At 34.5% G+C, this 16,099-nt stretch overlaps 1 protein-coding gene across 2 annotated transcripts; it reads left to right on the top strand.

Annotated features, from left to right (window-relative positions):
• The first annotated feature begins 3,443 nt into the window (after positions 1-3,443).
• On the top strand, positions 3,444-12,980 carry LOC107879169. 2 transcript variants are annotated; one of them, XM_016726268.2, is made up of 13 exons: positions 3,444-3,967; positions 4,470-4,656; positions 5,201-5,273; positions 5,914-6,061; positions 7,923-8,032; positions 8,159-8,299; positions 8,396-8,537; positions 8,614-8,757; positions 9,330-9,481; positions 9,630-9,704; positions 9,841-9,979; positions 10,818-11,087; positions 12,563-12,980. In XM_016726268.2, the coding sequence occupies exons 1-13, from the start codon at positions 3,728-3,730 to the stop codon at positions 12,704-12,706; spliced, it is 1,965 nt and encodes a 654-aa protein (XP_016581754.2). In that variant the 5' UTR covers positions 3,444-3,727; the 3' UTR covers positions 12,707-12,980. The 2 variants fall into 2 exon arrangements, with proteins under 2 accessions (XP_016581754.2, XP_016581758.2); XM_016726272.2 differs by having other exon boundaries at positions 3,486-3,967; positions 5,923-6,061.
• The last annotated feature ends 3,119 nt before the right edge of the window (positions 12,981-16,099 follow it).

The raw sequence follows: 16,099 nt of genomic DNA, 5'->3' as shown, positions 1-16,099 counted from the left end.
AGTTTTTTTATTGATTTTTGTGTAAATATACATTGTATTACTTTTGAATTCTTTGCTTTACTTGTGTTTTTGCATTTTTTGTCAATTTATACATGTTCTAAATATGGTTGATCCAGTGTGGGATGTCGTTATTTTATGAGACGCCATGCGGAAATTGCGGACGCAGGTTCATGACCTACAGTGGAAGTTGGCTGCCGTCAGAGTAAGGATACTGCGGAAGATCTGTAGGATGAGGAGGGCACTGCTTTTGCCGGTTGAAGATTAGCCGGCTGGCAATAATAATAATAATAATTAGATTTTTTTTCTTTTACCTATGTATTTTTAATTTTTTTAGTTTAATAAAAAGTTTATGTTTGATACACTTTAATGTTTCAATTCTTATTTAATTTTCATTCAGTCTATTTTTTCTTCTCAACAAACACGTCTACGGTTAAAGAATAATTTAATTCCAGTATCAATAGCAAGAGATCAACATATGGATTATTTGTTGGGTTTGTTACAGGAGTTGTATTGTGTTATTCAAAACAGATTATTCATCTATTGCAACAGAATTATAATCTGTTGCAACAGATAAATATTCTATTACAACAGATTACTTGTATATTAAAATAGATTACTAATCTGGTGCAACAGATTAATTTTTTGTTGGAACAGATTACTAATCTAGTACAACAAATTAATTGTCTTTTGAAACAAATTACTAATTTGTTGCAACAAAATACTCATCTATTAGATTCATGTTACGAGAACTATAGAACCATAAACATGAATCCAACATATGAGTCTTTTGTTGCAACAGAATATTTATCTGGTGCAACAGATGATGGTCTATTTAAACATATAGCTCTTATGTTGCATTCATGTTCACGTGCTAACTATTATTGAAAAAACAGCACACTAGTAATTACCCAGATGACAAATTCAAATAAAAAATATAATTTGATTTACCAAAGTCTCATATCAAGTAAATGCCAAAGTTGAAAGTGATGTACGAAATAAAATTTGACCTAAGAAATTGGTCAAAGAGCAACAGTTACGGTAACAACAATAACAACAATGGTCAACAAGAAGACTATGAAGAGGATAATGAAGTATAAGATGGTGATAATGAAGCAGAAGATGATGAATAAAACAACAACAACGATGAACAACAAAAATCGCAAAGAGAGAGAAAAACAACGGATAAGAAGAGAGAGAAACGCGCCTTTTTCCCTTTATTTCCCGTTATATCAAATAACATTTGGATCAAAGTGTAAATTTACAAACTTGTTATTTTGAAAATTTTTCAACTTTCTTAATTCATAATAAAGTAATTGTCACATCCATTCAATTATTAAGACTTATATCACCTACACCTCATTTTCAAACTTTTTTGCCATCTACAACTCAAAGCCCCTTGTTACTACTACTCTTATATGTTTATACATTATTATTATAAAATAGTTAGAGTTTATTTAGGACACTTTAGCTATAAAAATAATATTTTAGAATTATTATTGCTACTACTTCTATCTTAAATTCAAATTTTTAATCTTTATCTTACAGTTATAATACATTTTAATAGTAATGATTATCCACATTTTGTGGCATAAATTGTGTAGCATGACTATGTAATAAACACATCTAATATTATTTTTTAAGAAAAATTATAAGTTTATTTTTGAGAAGTTATTGTATCTCTAATTGAAAATAAGAAAAAAAATTGATAGAATAGACAATATCTTATATGATTAGTTAAATCACAATAAAGGTCCAATTAAAATTCTATAGTGTGATAACTATTTCTAATACGTAGTTTTATTTTATAATTATTTTTACTTTAAAACTAACAATCTATCACTCTTAATTATTTTTTGATGTTTACCAAAAAAAATTTATCCTTTGATAGTTTTCCTCATTTTTCCACGTTTTTTTTTTAAATTTACTTTTCTTTCCTTTCTTTCTTTCTTTTTGTTTGTTTCTTAATTTTTTTTTTCATAAAAAACAATTGAAAATTTAAATATATAAAGTTATTTCAAGTGGATATATACATTGAATTTAATTATTAAATTTTAATTTATATTTAAAATTTTAAAATAATTGCAAGTAAGGATATGTTTTAGATACAAAACACAAATATATATTATTTATATTTATCAATAATAATAATAATAATAATATTGTGGGTTCACAAATAAGTTTATGAAATATACGAGTTCATTTAGAACTCTTTCATTGTGGGTTTCTATTTTTAAATTAATTAATATTCTTTTAAAAGAATAATGCATTTTTAAATTTAATTAATTATAAAAATCTTATTACAATATTGTTAAATTTATCTTAAAAATTAATATGTGGCTTCTCAACCGTTTGCGGCTTCTTCTGATGCTTCGTCTCCTAGTTTATAATATATATAGTCTACATACTAGATTTGGCCAGAAAATGGACTTTTAACTTCAACAACAATCCTAAACAGTAGATCGAATTAAATGGGGTTTAACTGATTCAAAATCCTTCTCAGTCAGTTCTTGCTATAAAGCGACCTACCGGGATCTAGATAGTGGGGAGGCACGTGCTTCTAAGGTGCACTCTTTCAATAAGATTTGGAAGATTCATATACCATAAAAAATCCGTCATTTTCTATGGCTTCTGAATCATAATAGACTCCCCACGACATCCTACCTTCATTATATTCATTCCATACCTTCACATATCTGTAAAAGCTGCAATTTCTTTATGGAGGAAATCATTGATCATATTTTCCTAACTTGTACAGTTGTTGAATCAATTTGGGAACAGTTGGGTATCCTGTGCCAAATCCAGGGGTTAGTTACGACCCCTACTCTCTGCTCTGGTTGGCTGCAAACTTTTTTTACCTTCCAAATCGTACAGACGGGTCCTCTTCCGATCCCTCTAAAGTTTTACTGGGTATAGTTTATGGTTGATTTGGCTAGCTCAAAACAGATGTGTGTTTGATAATGTAGTGTTGCAAATTTCTGTTGCAGCTATTAGAGCGGTTGTAACGGAATACTGGCTTTTGATGGAAAAACCCAAACCAAATTTACAAAATATAACAATGTATGTTAAATGGCAGCCCCCTCTTCCAACTCTGTCATGCTTAACACGGATGCCACTGTTGATGATACAATACGGTTGGCATCTATAGCAGGCATATTTAGGAATTTCATGGGTGATTGACTGTTAGGTTATAAAAGTACGATCTATGTGCTTAGCCCTGTTGAGGTAGAACTTCACGCATTACGTATCGGACTGAATATATCTAATACAAATAGTACTACATTGATGTGGTATCCTCCACCGTCCATTTTGGATATTTTGCGAGAAGATAAAAATGGAGAATCATCACGCTAGATAGTTAGACTACCTATTATCACCGAGAGATTATATAATAGTAATGCTACTGCTTATCACGTTGTAAATACTAGTCTCAGAGGGGCAACTACTATTGCTGCCAGTGTTTGTACAGTGGCCTGCTACAACATATATCCCTGTAAACGTGCTGTTCATAATATAAACTTCCTATGTTTACCAAAAAAAAAAAAAAAAAACAATAGGCTCTAAACACTTTGGTCAAAAAGACTCGTAGGTAGGCAACGACGTCGTGGATGCACACAAGACAAAACTATTTTCTGCAGAACTTTCCCGCGCTAAAGTTATCCCCATTTCCACATCAAAGATAAGGGTTTCGAGTCCAAAATTCAAAATTAAGTTGTCTTTGAAATCAGGCATGACGGACCATGAGGCGTCAGACATGGAATTGGAGAGAGAAGTACTAGTGATAGAAGAGGAAGAAGATCCATTTCTTCAATTCATTGACTATGCTAAGTCCGTACTATCTCCCGATAAAGATTACGGAGATGATCGAAAGGGACCCAGCTGGAGCTGGATTGCATCAAGGATTCTCAGGACTTGCATTGCTTATTCCTCTGGAGTTACTTCCGCCATTCTCCTTTCTGATCTCTTTCAGGTTCAAAACGGTTCTTTTCATAACCCCATTACAATTTCTATGCATATACTAGAATAGCAATCGCAATTGATCTCTCCTTACTTCTCAAGGGAATGGTTAATATTTCGTTAGGGTTAAAGTGAAAAGTTTAAAATTAAATTGTTTACCTGGTACCTATTGCTGGGGAGGTGGAAGATATCCGTAGAATTAGTCGACGTATGCCAGCTGGATACCACGGTTATAAAAAAAAATCAATTTTTTTCTAAATATAGAAAAATATACATGTTTGGGACAAACTAAAAAGGCAAGTGCATCACATTATCGGGCAAAGGTGTAAGAAAATGATCTCTCAATTCACACTGAAAATTGAATATTGTTGTGCTAGTATCCTCAACATTGTCATTTTTTGCTGGGCAGGTTGCCGTTTCTTCTTTCTTTTTTCCGTTCTTCAATTAATATACTAGGTTAAACTTGCACATTTGAAGTTGGAATATTTTTTTGATTTAATAATAATGATGTGCAGGCTTGGCATGAATTGAATAGGAGCGGAGCTCCAAAGAAACAATCGGAATGTATTTCGCAGATGAAGAAGAAACATAAGAGGGCAAAGCTTCCTAACACAGTCACCATTGACTCCATATATGAGAAGAAGTTTTTATCATTGAACAGTGTAATTGAAGCTGTTATTATAGACACATACATTCTGCCAGGTACAGTTGTCATGAGGTGATAATGCATGGTATTGCATTTCTACGATTTCGAATAAAACTGTATATCTGTTGTACTTTTATTGATAAATCATTACATCTTCGGCTGTCTTTCGATTGTCTATGCTTTTATTTTATATCTCTATCATGAAATTTGTATATGCGTTACTTGAGCCAAGGGTCTTTTGGAAACAAACTCTCTACCTCCACGAGGTAGGGGTAAGGTTTGCATACACTCTGCCCTCCCCATACCCGACCTGCGGCGTTACACTGGGTATGACGTCGTATTTATTTCATGGAGAATCCTTTCAGCATCAATTGCATTGTGTTAAATTTTTAATATCAGTTCTTTTATTAATTATATAATGATAAGAAGAACACGTGCCACTTTTTTTCTGTGTATTGTTTGGAAACATTGAATTTCAGAAAGTGACTTTTTCTGCATGGAGATTTTGATCTAGTTCATTTTCGATACATGGGCTTTCTTGTAATTTGGCTCACTCTTAAGATTGAAATTTATGAATGTTATATGTCGGTTTTCTTCCAGGAACAAACATTTACATGCTTCATCTAGGTGATTTTTGGAGTTCTAATACGATAGATCTGTATCTTCACCGCAGGTAAATGGGCGTTTTTGTCAGATAACTGGAATATGATGGTCATTCACTAAAATTTATTTTGCTAGCTTAAATGGGTTTTTACCAAATTTTAATGTTTCCTTGTCTACTATATTTCATTGACTAGCTCAAATTGCTTACTTAGACCCTCTTGTTTCTCTCAGTCTCTCTCTTTTACAATGTAGATTTGTAACATTTGTAAATAAGATTGCATAAAAATTATGCTGTTGTATAACTCAGCTTTATTAATGCAGTTAACCTGCAATGGTTTATGAATGTAGTATGCATAAACAATTTATCCGTTTTCAATATAAGATTGTTAGTTTTCAAGTGGTAACGATGATTTGACGTAATATCAATCTAGTTTTTGGTCTTACTTGGCTTGATATTGATATATTATAAGGACCTAAGCTCAAATATTAACTGCAATGCTAGATTGCTTACGTGATCTGATGTCCATATAATAAAAGCTTAAGTTGTATGTGAAGGAAAAGAAGTTTTAGACTTCAGAGCTTAGCTAATAATGTTTTGCTTCTGCAAATTGTCCTTCATGCCCCTAGTTCCACTTGACGGTTGCTGCATGATTTGTTTCTACATATTGTAGTTCTCGACTTTTTCAGAGCTCTTATTTGTGTTAGAATAGATTCTACAGCTTAGCAGATCCAAAGTATGGTGTTTTGAAGAAAGGCCGCGAAGTTTTCCTCACAGGATGCCGCCTTCGAACTGCCACTGGAGGTTCAGGTCATGCACGGCTTTTGCCAACTGAATATCTTGTGATACTGTTAGACGAGGTAGTACCGGAATCTGTTCGTTTCTGTGCTTCCACATTTAGTGGAAGTTGGTTTCATGTTTTCTGTGCTACAAAGATTTAATTATATTCTAGATATCGTAGGCAAATTGTGTCTTTTATTGTTTTTAACTACAAACTGTCACAAAAGTGCAGCACCTCAGTAACCATCTCTCTGTCTGATGACTTAGCAGATATTTTGCTGGATTACTGCTGGTTCTGTGATTGCTGGCTGAAGTGCCAAGCAAATGAAGTGACCTCTTTAGGCCCCTTTAATCATAAAAGTTACGTCTTTTTAAAAAATTATTGAATACTTCAATGAGAATATGTAAGATCTATAGGACTATTTGTTGTGTAATTGAAAGTGTGAATGTATATACTCTTTGGGTAATTTGCATATATAATCCAAATTATTCTTGTTAATTTTTTTCTTGTTTCTCATAAGGAAACTCTGTACTTTATATAGTATAAAAAGAAAAGAAAACTTGTACTTTATACTCTTTTCTCTTCCTCCTATGCTATCAATTATCTCAAAAATAAAGCCTGAAGGGTTTGAATAAATCAAGTTTCACATTCTTCTTCATTCTTGAGTTGTTTGAATCAAGCAAACACAATCAATTTCCCAAAAATATAAATTTGTATAAAGCATTGATATTTTATTTTAACATCAAGTTACAGCTTCACGAATCAGGTTTTATCGCTCTAATTTCCTAGTCTCTTTTCTCTTTTTTTTTTTTACTTTGAAATTTGTTATTTATTTTTATATTCTTATTGTGTAGGTCTATATTGCTTTTTATACGATTTATTAGAATTTAAATATGTCAACTAGAAAATATAACCAGATTAATTACTCAAAACCAGAAAAAACCCAATACTTTAATACTCTCTCATAATGGATCTCTTGATAAATTTTTAACGGACAATTAAAAACAAATTGAAAGATATTAGAGAGTGCTCTTTAGAATATGAACAAGTCACAATCTAAGTTGTTTGTAAGTGCATACTCGAAGGAATAATAAAACAATTGAAAGCTGTTCATCTAAAAAACGAGAAGGATAGACTTCAAATAATGCATGAAATTCTTTTTCTAGAACAAAAGTTTAAAGCCTCGTAGTACAGTTTGGCTTTAAGGCACCAATTAAATTGTGCCGCCTCTGATCCCGTGTGTGTTTCCTTTGTCACTGGGTTTTTGCAAAAAATGGGCAGGAAGGCAGAGTTGTTGTCCTTGATTAAATCTGTGAGCCTGGAATCTCTCATGTTATTATATTCCCATAATGGAATGATTGACGCAGTTGGCAAGAGCCATGGATCGTTCCAATGTAAAAGTTCTTCTGGAAGCATTCCTAAAATTAAATGATAGTTCATTGGAAAGCTGCCTCAACTAATCATTTATCATTGTTTTTGTGATTTAGTTCTGTCTCCATCATCTGTTATTGTTCTAAAACAATCTTTTTACTACACATTAGTATCGGTGTTTCTTGATGGCCCAAAATCTTCAAGAACGACAAAACAAAGAAGTTATATACCATTCATAAATTTAGCAAATTCAACTTCCGTATGTACAGTTATTACGACCTTAAATTGAAACTCTGTTTTAATGTAGTGCGTTCTTCACCGCTAATAAATTCAACTTATATATAAACTACAAAACTTGCGTTGATATTTTTGTCATCTACCACTATTGTTTTTCCATTAACCTTTTGAAGTAGGTTTTTGGTGAATGACATCAGCTAGATAAAATTAAGTCATGAGCTGAATGCCCTTACTCCCTGGATCCTTTTTAATAGTATTCTTGCATTTCAATTTCTGTGATGAACCCATGTCATAATTTACAGGCAAACACGTGATTCTTATTCCAAATGTAGGACCAAAATGATGATGCAATGTTGCTTTTAGCACAATTTTGTGCAGATTGCTTCTCTTCCATTTCTCTTGATCGAGTCTATCAGGGGGTCTCCTATTCATTACGTGCAAGGTGCATTATCCTGTCATATGACTATTAACAATTCAAATATAGGTTCAAGCTTTTACATCCATATCTGGCATTTGTATTGTGCATATTTCTACATTATTGATGTACCCTAGTCCCAAATGGCTATAGGATTGAATCTATTACTTCTCTGGAGGTTCAAGGAAAGTATGGTAGTTTGCAGAGGAAGCAAATTAATCTTGTTGATGATGATGATGTTAGTTCAAAATTTATTTTGTGGGGTGAGCAGGTTCTGCTTGCAAACCTATTCAGGTACAAGACCATACATACTCCTCTTTATTTGTTTTTGCTTTGTTTGATTTTCTCTTTGCCTGCTTCTGTACCTGGCTGTAACTTTGATCTCTTCAGCATGGGAAGTACGCTTGCCCTGGATAGACCATTTATCTCGAGTTCCACTGATAGTGCTCTTGAAACATCTGAAGAATTGTGCCTCGAATATGGTAGCGCAACACAGCTGTATATGGTGCCTTTTATTCGGCATGAGGAGCAAGTAAGTCCTGAATAATTTATGTAAGAGATGTTAAATTTTTATTACTGCTTGAAAACTTAGATCAGGGACTTCTCAGGTATCTGTAGCATTGACACAAAACCATCATAAAGGATCAAAACAATCAAGAGCTTTGGATCCAAGTCAGGGAGTTGTAGTCTCCCAGGTCTCCTTGCCTTGTAATTCTCAAGGTTCTGTTGACTTCAGTAATTGTCCTTTCCGAGTAAGCCTGCACTCCTTAAAGCTTTCTGTTATCAGATGCCTATATATAGAGAGACTTTTGGAATTTCTATCTTCCTTTCATTTAGCTCTGAATTTCAGAAAAGAAGAAGAATAAACGGTCTGTTTTGAGGTGTTTCTGACTTTTTATCACATATTGATTGACATTATAGTTCATTCACCTCCATAAAATGTTTCGTTTACAAGCTTTTGGTCTTCAATATAGGGTTCTTACATCCTTGCGGTGATGCCACTGCTTCTGGCTTGACTATGTATCTGTTCTTGATGGCAAACTACTTTTCTGTTCCTATTTAGATTTCAGAAACAAATCACTTGATGTCTGTTTCTCATAAATAGGGCACTATATGCTTTTTGACGCACTGCATAAAATTGTAAATAAAGTTTTAGAGCTTTTTATGTTTACCCTGGTTCCTTCAAATCTCTAAAGAAAAACCAGTCTGAATAGTCTGTAATCATGTCGGTTGGTGATTAAATAATCTGGAAAGGTTTTTTGCTGTTGCTCACCATTATCCAGTTGCATTTGTTATTGACGTCTTACAACTTTAAAGTCTGCAGTCATTTGTTGTTGATCTTCGGGAGAAGATGACTGGAATAAGCCTCTATGGTGTTGTTGCTGACATCATAAGTAATCAAGAGTCAGTACTTTCTGTTATGATTCAAGATGTAACTGGTGCCGTTTGGGCGAGACTACATTTTGCTCGATCCTGGTAGGAAGATTTTCTCAAACCAATGAAGTTGCATGCTATTCTCTTTGATCAATCAATTGAAAAAAAGATATTTCTCAAACCTATAACTTGCATTCTCTTTGATCAATCAGTGTGAAAAACATACTTCACTGAAATATATCCCTTGCAGGTCATTTGGGAGGTTAGGACTGGGGCATACTATTTACATAACTGGTTTGACATGCTCTGTGGGGACAAGAAAAAGGTGAATATTCTGATTAGATGATAACTTATATATATAACTTCTTCCACGGATTTCATATAAAGAAAAAATGGGAAAAAGTGAACCGTCTATTTTTACAGCTTGATCATCTTATCATGCCACTCTGTCTACTTTGCAGCCTAGAATTACGGTGGGTTGAGAATGACGTTGGAGCTTCATTTATTAATATTAGTTGCTTACCGGCGCTGCTTAACTCATCTTGTCTTCACAAGTTATCCTGCCTTTCTGATTTATCAGCTGAGCCTGCTGGTACTTGGGTATGTTCTCTTGCTTTGAACATGTCATTCATGTTCAAGATCTCCCTGCAAATGGCTAGGATTCTAGCCTCCCTTAATGTCTAAGGGGTATTTACTTTTTATGAGAACTGGTTTATAAGATCTGGGTTTATAGCTCTTATGCCAGTGTTGACTTCAAATGATTGCATCTGGTGAAAACAGACAAGCTTCATGACAATTTAACAGTCCTATTTTTTAAGTTCTGTTGGTTTTTTTAAAAGATGGGGCAGCAAAAAAAAAAGGTGGTCTCTTAATTGATTTAAAATGTCTTTCAACGATTTTATTAAGCATTGGAGGGTTTTAAATAGCCAACATAAAGCACATAATATGAAGAATTTGAAATTCAAAAGAGCCTAAAATATCTCAACAACTAAACAAACCTAACAGAAATTTGAAATTCAAATTTATCCTAAACTAAACAACTTATTTTGCTAAATATTACTTGAGTAACTAAAAACAAATTTCAATGAGTTGTCTCTCAGAACAAGCAACTCAGGTATTGCTTCTTGCTCAAGCTTTACAGGTTCTGCATCACATGAAAAGTTGAACAACTTTCTATGTGATTGGGGTCTGTTCAGCTGCTTGATCACTTATGTATTCCAAATATTAAAAAGTGTGATGAAGTTAAAGAATTGAGCTTTTGAAGTATGAGTTTCCTACTAAGCCCCTCTGGTACAATGCTAGAGATACAGAGAATATTATCACCTTAACAGAGTCTCATTGATTCTGTTTTCTGTTGTCATCATGCTACTTACGCAGAACTGAAGTGATTGGAGAATCTGCACTTCTAATTATGGTTGTGGTGTTGTTTGTATTCCAGATATGTAGAGTCTGGTTGGATCAAATTCAACATTGTCACGTGACTACGAGACTATCACATACATCTTGTGGTTATTTTCTTGATGATGGTTCCAGTGAAGACCTGAAGTGCAACTTCTGTCAACGTAAATGCAATGCAGAACTGGCACGGAATTTCCATTTAAAAATAACTCTTGCAGATGAGAGTGGAAAACTCTTTGCCTGGTGCACTGGTCAAACTGCTGTGGAGTTGCTGCAAATAACTCCTGATGAATTCTGTGAACTACCAGAGGTAAAGCCCAACTACCTGACATGAAAACTGGAATTTGGACAACTAGTTCGACAATTTTCTGATACCAGCTCTCTCTCTCTCACACACACACACCTACCTACCTACCAGCTGATTTCTTCAGGAGCAAAATTGTTCACTTGTCATGAATTTTTAGAAAAAAGGTGAAATTTAACCACTTTGATTTATTTTTTCTATTTTATGAGTACCATAAACAGGCAATTATAGTATTCCATATGTAGTCTCCAGAATTTAGAATACTTTGGCACTTCAAAAGATTAGGCCAAACACATCGACATACACCTCAAGTTGGCACGATCTTTCACTTTGGCACCTAAAGTGGACGCTGTTCATTTTGAACATCTAAGGTAGCCATCATCTGTGTCACTTTTTTAACAATTAGCGTAACTAACAAAGAGAGGGTAATACACTCGTAATGATGTGGCTAAACAACAAATCAAATAATTGCATGTCATTTTTAAATAAAATGAAAGAAAACACTATTTAGTTTAACCCCCCACTCCACCCCAACCTCTCTTTCCTGGGTTGACTTTTTTGTTGAGCTTCTATGGAATTGGAATGAGCTTCCATGGGAATCTGACCCAAAATCAAAATTATTTAACAAATACACTTTTATTTTGTTATGAAATTGGGTGTGCCTAATTGTTAAATTGGAATGGAGGGTTTGTTGATGGATTAAATTTAATGGTGGTGATGGGTGTTTTCCTGTGGGATTTGATCGGAAATTGGAGCGGAGGAGAGTGACTGCTTGTTAGTGTGGGTTGTTGGTGTTTGACGGAAATGGTTGGAGTTCATGCTTTGGGTGTTTGACTGGTTGAAAGTGTCATTGGATGTGATGGAGTTTTCTAGTTGGTTTAATGATTAGTGTTCTGCCAGAGATGAAATGTTGGTGGCGGCGACGGAGGTCAACGATGGAGTAGCTCAAATATATATATTTTTTCCAATTCGTTTTGCAATTATGGGCAAAAATTATTCTGGAGAAATTTTTGTAATTTATGAAGATGGTGGAAGCAAATAGTGAATAACTACGATTACGGATACATTAGCAGCAACACGGTAGCAAAGCAGTAAAGGAAGGTGGAAATGGGTGTGGAGGAAGTGTTGGGGAAGGAGAAGAGAAAAAAAATAAAAAGTTGCAAAATTTAGTCTTTCATGCGCTCAAAATAGGTGCAAAACATACTGTGCCAAGTCGGCAAAAGGTGCCAAAATGACTCAACTGGAGGCTAGTTTAGTTGTTTAAAATGAACATCATCCACTTTAGGTGCCAAGTGAAAGTTTGTGCAAAGTTTAGGTACCTGACGATGTGTTTGGCCAAAGGATTACTATATAGTATGTACGTACTTTTTCAAAGACTATTGATGATTGACCTTTGATAGGAACTTTGTGTTTGATGTTTGATAACACAAAGGAGTGTTCATTTCTCTTACTATTTTTCATTTTATGGATTTGACAATCAGGAAGAGCAGATAATGTACCCATCATCCCTTGAGCATGAAACATTCAAAGTCGCATTGGTGAACTGCAGGAAAAAGGTTGAAGGACTTAAGGATCATCATGACATAACTGCATGGGAGGTCACCCGTGCAATGAAGTGTGAATAAGTTTTGAACCATTACTTGCATCACAAATATGGTAGTAGAAAGAGGTTCAGCCCGCTTCATAGTTGAGATTTGGTAATTGAAGAAATCTATTGCCAACATTTAGACATACAAAATAAATACAATTAACCCTCATCTTCATCATCTATGTTAATCCTGAGTCTTAAATCAAATCAACATTTTGGTGTTATGCTTTGTAACAGCATTAAGTCATCTAAATTTTGTTATATCTAGAAACAGTGGCATTTTGAAGATACCCTCTTCAGTATAACTTGCATTATGCTGAGTTGCTAACCTTTATACCTACTACTGATCATCCCTTTACTCATTGTAACAGGTATGCATACTAAAATGTATCAGCGATCATCTTAATTTTTGGCATTTAATAGGATTTAGGCGGCTAGAAACTGGGGAATGATTGCCCTTAATTATCTCTCTTCAACGAAGCTATGACTCTCACAAGAATGTCTCCAAATCAATTTTGCACATTCCTAATAACTAATACAAACCCAGGACACCTCAAATTGCCCTCGAGTTTACAATTTAAATTCAAACCCAGTTGGATAGCTCACTCTTCATTTAATGGTTGAATCTTTGTTGGAATTTAGAATTTCATATAAAAGTGGTTGTATCTTCTTGGCTCCGGACAATCTCCGCGGACACCTTTCCTCTCTAAACTGATGGTCAAGGGAAAAAAGGATGTCATTGTGTTGGGTAGAAGTCGCTTCATATAACAACTGCAGAGAAACTGGCTCGACATAGAGATATATACACAAGGCCAACAAAGCCAAAATTGAGAATACAACTGACAGCAAGGGTAACAAGACTACTGCCTACCAGTCCGACAACATACGTCTGCAAACCTCTAATATGAAAAGCTGCTAAACAACTAGTCGGCACAGGGCCCGACGTACTCACCATCTACATAAAGCAAAAGAAGACTCCACGCTTAGCAAAACAGGGAAGCACAAAGCATACCAACAGCGCGGAAACCTTCTAGTGAAAAATGTTTTCTCGAAATATATTTTTTTAAAAAATATTTTCTTGAAAAATAAATATATTTCTTACTTAATTTTTAATGTTTGTTAAGTAAGCAAGAAGACATTATTTCAAGAGCATTTCTGCGTAATCTAACAAAACATTATGGGATGGCGTGGGGTGAGGAGTGGGAGTAAGGGGGTGGCGAGAAGTGGGATGGTCAAGGGTTGGGGGCATTGGATGGGTGGGGTGAGGAGTGGGAGTAAGGGGGTGGCGAGAAGTGGGATGGTCAAGGGTTGGGGGCATTGGATGGGTTGGAGGAGACAATCAATGTGGAATGTCATTTATGACACTTGTTTTTTCTACTTCAATAATATTAATGATACACCTTGTGCTACAAAAACAACTGCAGAATTTTTGCTTCAACTACTTCTAACTATATATAGAATTAAGTGCGAGATATGTACCAATCAAAAGCATTTTCTTTGGGAGAATAGACGAACTACTTGACGAGATAATCACCATAAGTCCTAACATTGTTTCACATCTCGACGAAGTAATATGTTATTTGAAATTTTTGTTGCCATCGAACTGTTGCAACTTAGAAGGTTGATAGCCAATATGTTGTTACCAACAAATTTTTACAGTGACAGAAATAAATTGCAATCACAAATAAATATATGAAGAAACATGATTTTTATTGATAAATGATGTGGGTACAAATCTGTTCTTTCCTTGATTCTTCTCTCTTAATTTTCTCGTGATCCGAGGACCGTTAGTAGTGTATTTCTCGAACGTAGAAATATTTGGATTTGATCCGTTAGTAGCGTATTTCTCGAACGTAGAAATATTTGGATTTGATCTCGATGAAAGGAAAGTTTGTGGGACCTTCTCGATGTATTTGATTACCAAGAAGAGAGAGTTTTGATCTCTTTATGAATATCCATGAATTTCTGAGATCTTGATCTCTTTATGAATATCCCATGAATTTATTGGGACTTTTAGAGATGCCTCTTCAAGGATATTTACCCTTTTATATAGGCGTAATTTAGGGTTTAGGGTAGAGTGCCCTCCAAGAACTCTAACACAAATTGAATTCTTCTTGTAGAGCCCCACAAATTTAGATGTCTACACATGCATCTTCAAGTTATCAATTCCTTACATATATGGCTTTGCATATGTGAGAGAAGATATGAACTAGGACTAGATTTATCATTGATGACCCATGACAAATTTCTTCAATTGATACATGTCACACTCCAAATTTAAGGAGGTGCGACAGGTAGTCGATGTCTCACTTGACCGAGCAAACCGACTGAAAACAAATCAACAAACATGCCAACGAGGTCCCAACAATACCAAGCATGCCTAATATAAAGATAAAAAAATAACAAAGCAGATCGTCAAAGTTGTTTCATATAACAATTGCGCGAAAACCATCCCAACACACAGATATATACACAAAGCTGACAATGTCAAAATTAAGAATACAACTAACAATAAGGTTAACAAGACCACAACTGCTTACCAGACCCACAACAGACGTCTAAAAACCTTTAAGATGAAAAACTGCTAGCACCTAGTTAGGATAGGATCCTGACATACCCATCATCTACACAAAGCAAAAGCAGACTTCAGACTTAGTAACTCCGAAAAAATAGTGTACTATCAACTAAACTTGACCACACACAACAAGGACTCCTATCTACGTGATAACCTGCAGACATGAATACAACGCCTCCCAGACAATGAGGATGTCAGTACGAATAATGTACCGAAAATGAAAGGCTACAAAATAATAGAAACAACACAACCCAAAATTGAAACCACAATATGATAGATGTAATTTGCACAAAACAAACACTCTACTAAAACCATACTACTTGCATAGTTTGTATCCACTTCTCCTGCTCCTGACACAAATAACCAAATAACAAGTAATTAACCTCTCAAATAATAACCTACCTGGGCTCCCATAAGCTCAACAGGTTCCAACTATATTCAAATAATAGTGAATGCAATACAATTTAAACAAAATACATCGCATCTTAGATCACCCAATTATTGCAACTACAATACGAACAACCTGCTACTGACAACTCGAATACAAATCTACCTGTCCTCAACTAATCTTATATCACCATAGTTACACAAAATACACTAAGTCCCATAGGCCCTATACAACTAACAACAACAACAACTGAATGCCACAATCTGCAATAATTATAAAATGCAATATGCAATGTGTTAAGTGCGTGCCCTACTGATTACCTTATTTTAGCCTAGCTATTGCCTGTCATCAACAGGTAGTCTAACGTATTTCAAACTAGCTAAAATAGTAAGTAAATAACACAATAATTTTTCACGTGAAAAACACTCGGCTCAAAGAAGTGTAAACAAAACCACGATCCGTATCTC

The sequence above is a fragment of the Capsicum annuum genome, chromosome 1, assembly GCF_002878395.1.
Source record: "Capsicum annuum cultivar UCD-10X-F1 chromosome 1, UCD10Xv1.1, whole genome shotgun sequence".
Classification (NCBI taxonomy): domain Eukaryota; kingdom Viridiplantae; phylum Streptophyta; class Magnoliopsida; order Solanales; family Solanaceae; genus Capsicum; species Capsicum annuum.
Note: the sequence above shows the minus strand (reverse complement) of the source record. Positions and strands in the feature narration are given on the sequence as shown.

What these genes read in the sequence shown, in the direction of transcription:
- LOC107879169 (XM_016726268.2), top strand. Translation starts at nt 3,728, where the DNA reads ATGACGGACCATGAGGCGTCAGACATGGAATTGGAGAGAGAAGTACTA. An exon ending in TCAGTAATTGTCCTTTCCGA is followed by an intron (nt 8,758 to 9,329) that starts GTAAGCCTGCAC and finishes TAAAGTCTGCAG; the next exon opens with TCATTTGTTGTTGATCTTCG. An exon ending in CTACATTTTGCTCGATCCTG is followed by an intron (nt 9,482 to 9,629) that starts GTAGGAAGATTT and finishes TATCCCTTGCAG; the next exon opens with GTCATTTGGGAGGTTAGGAC.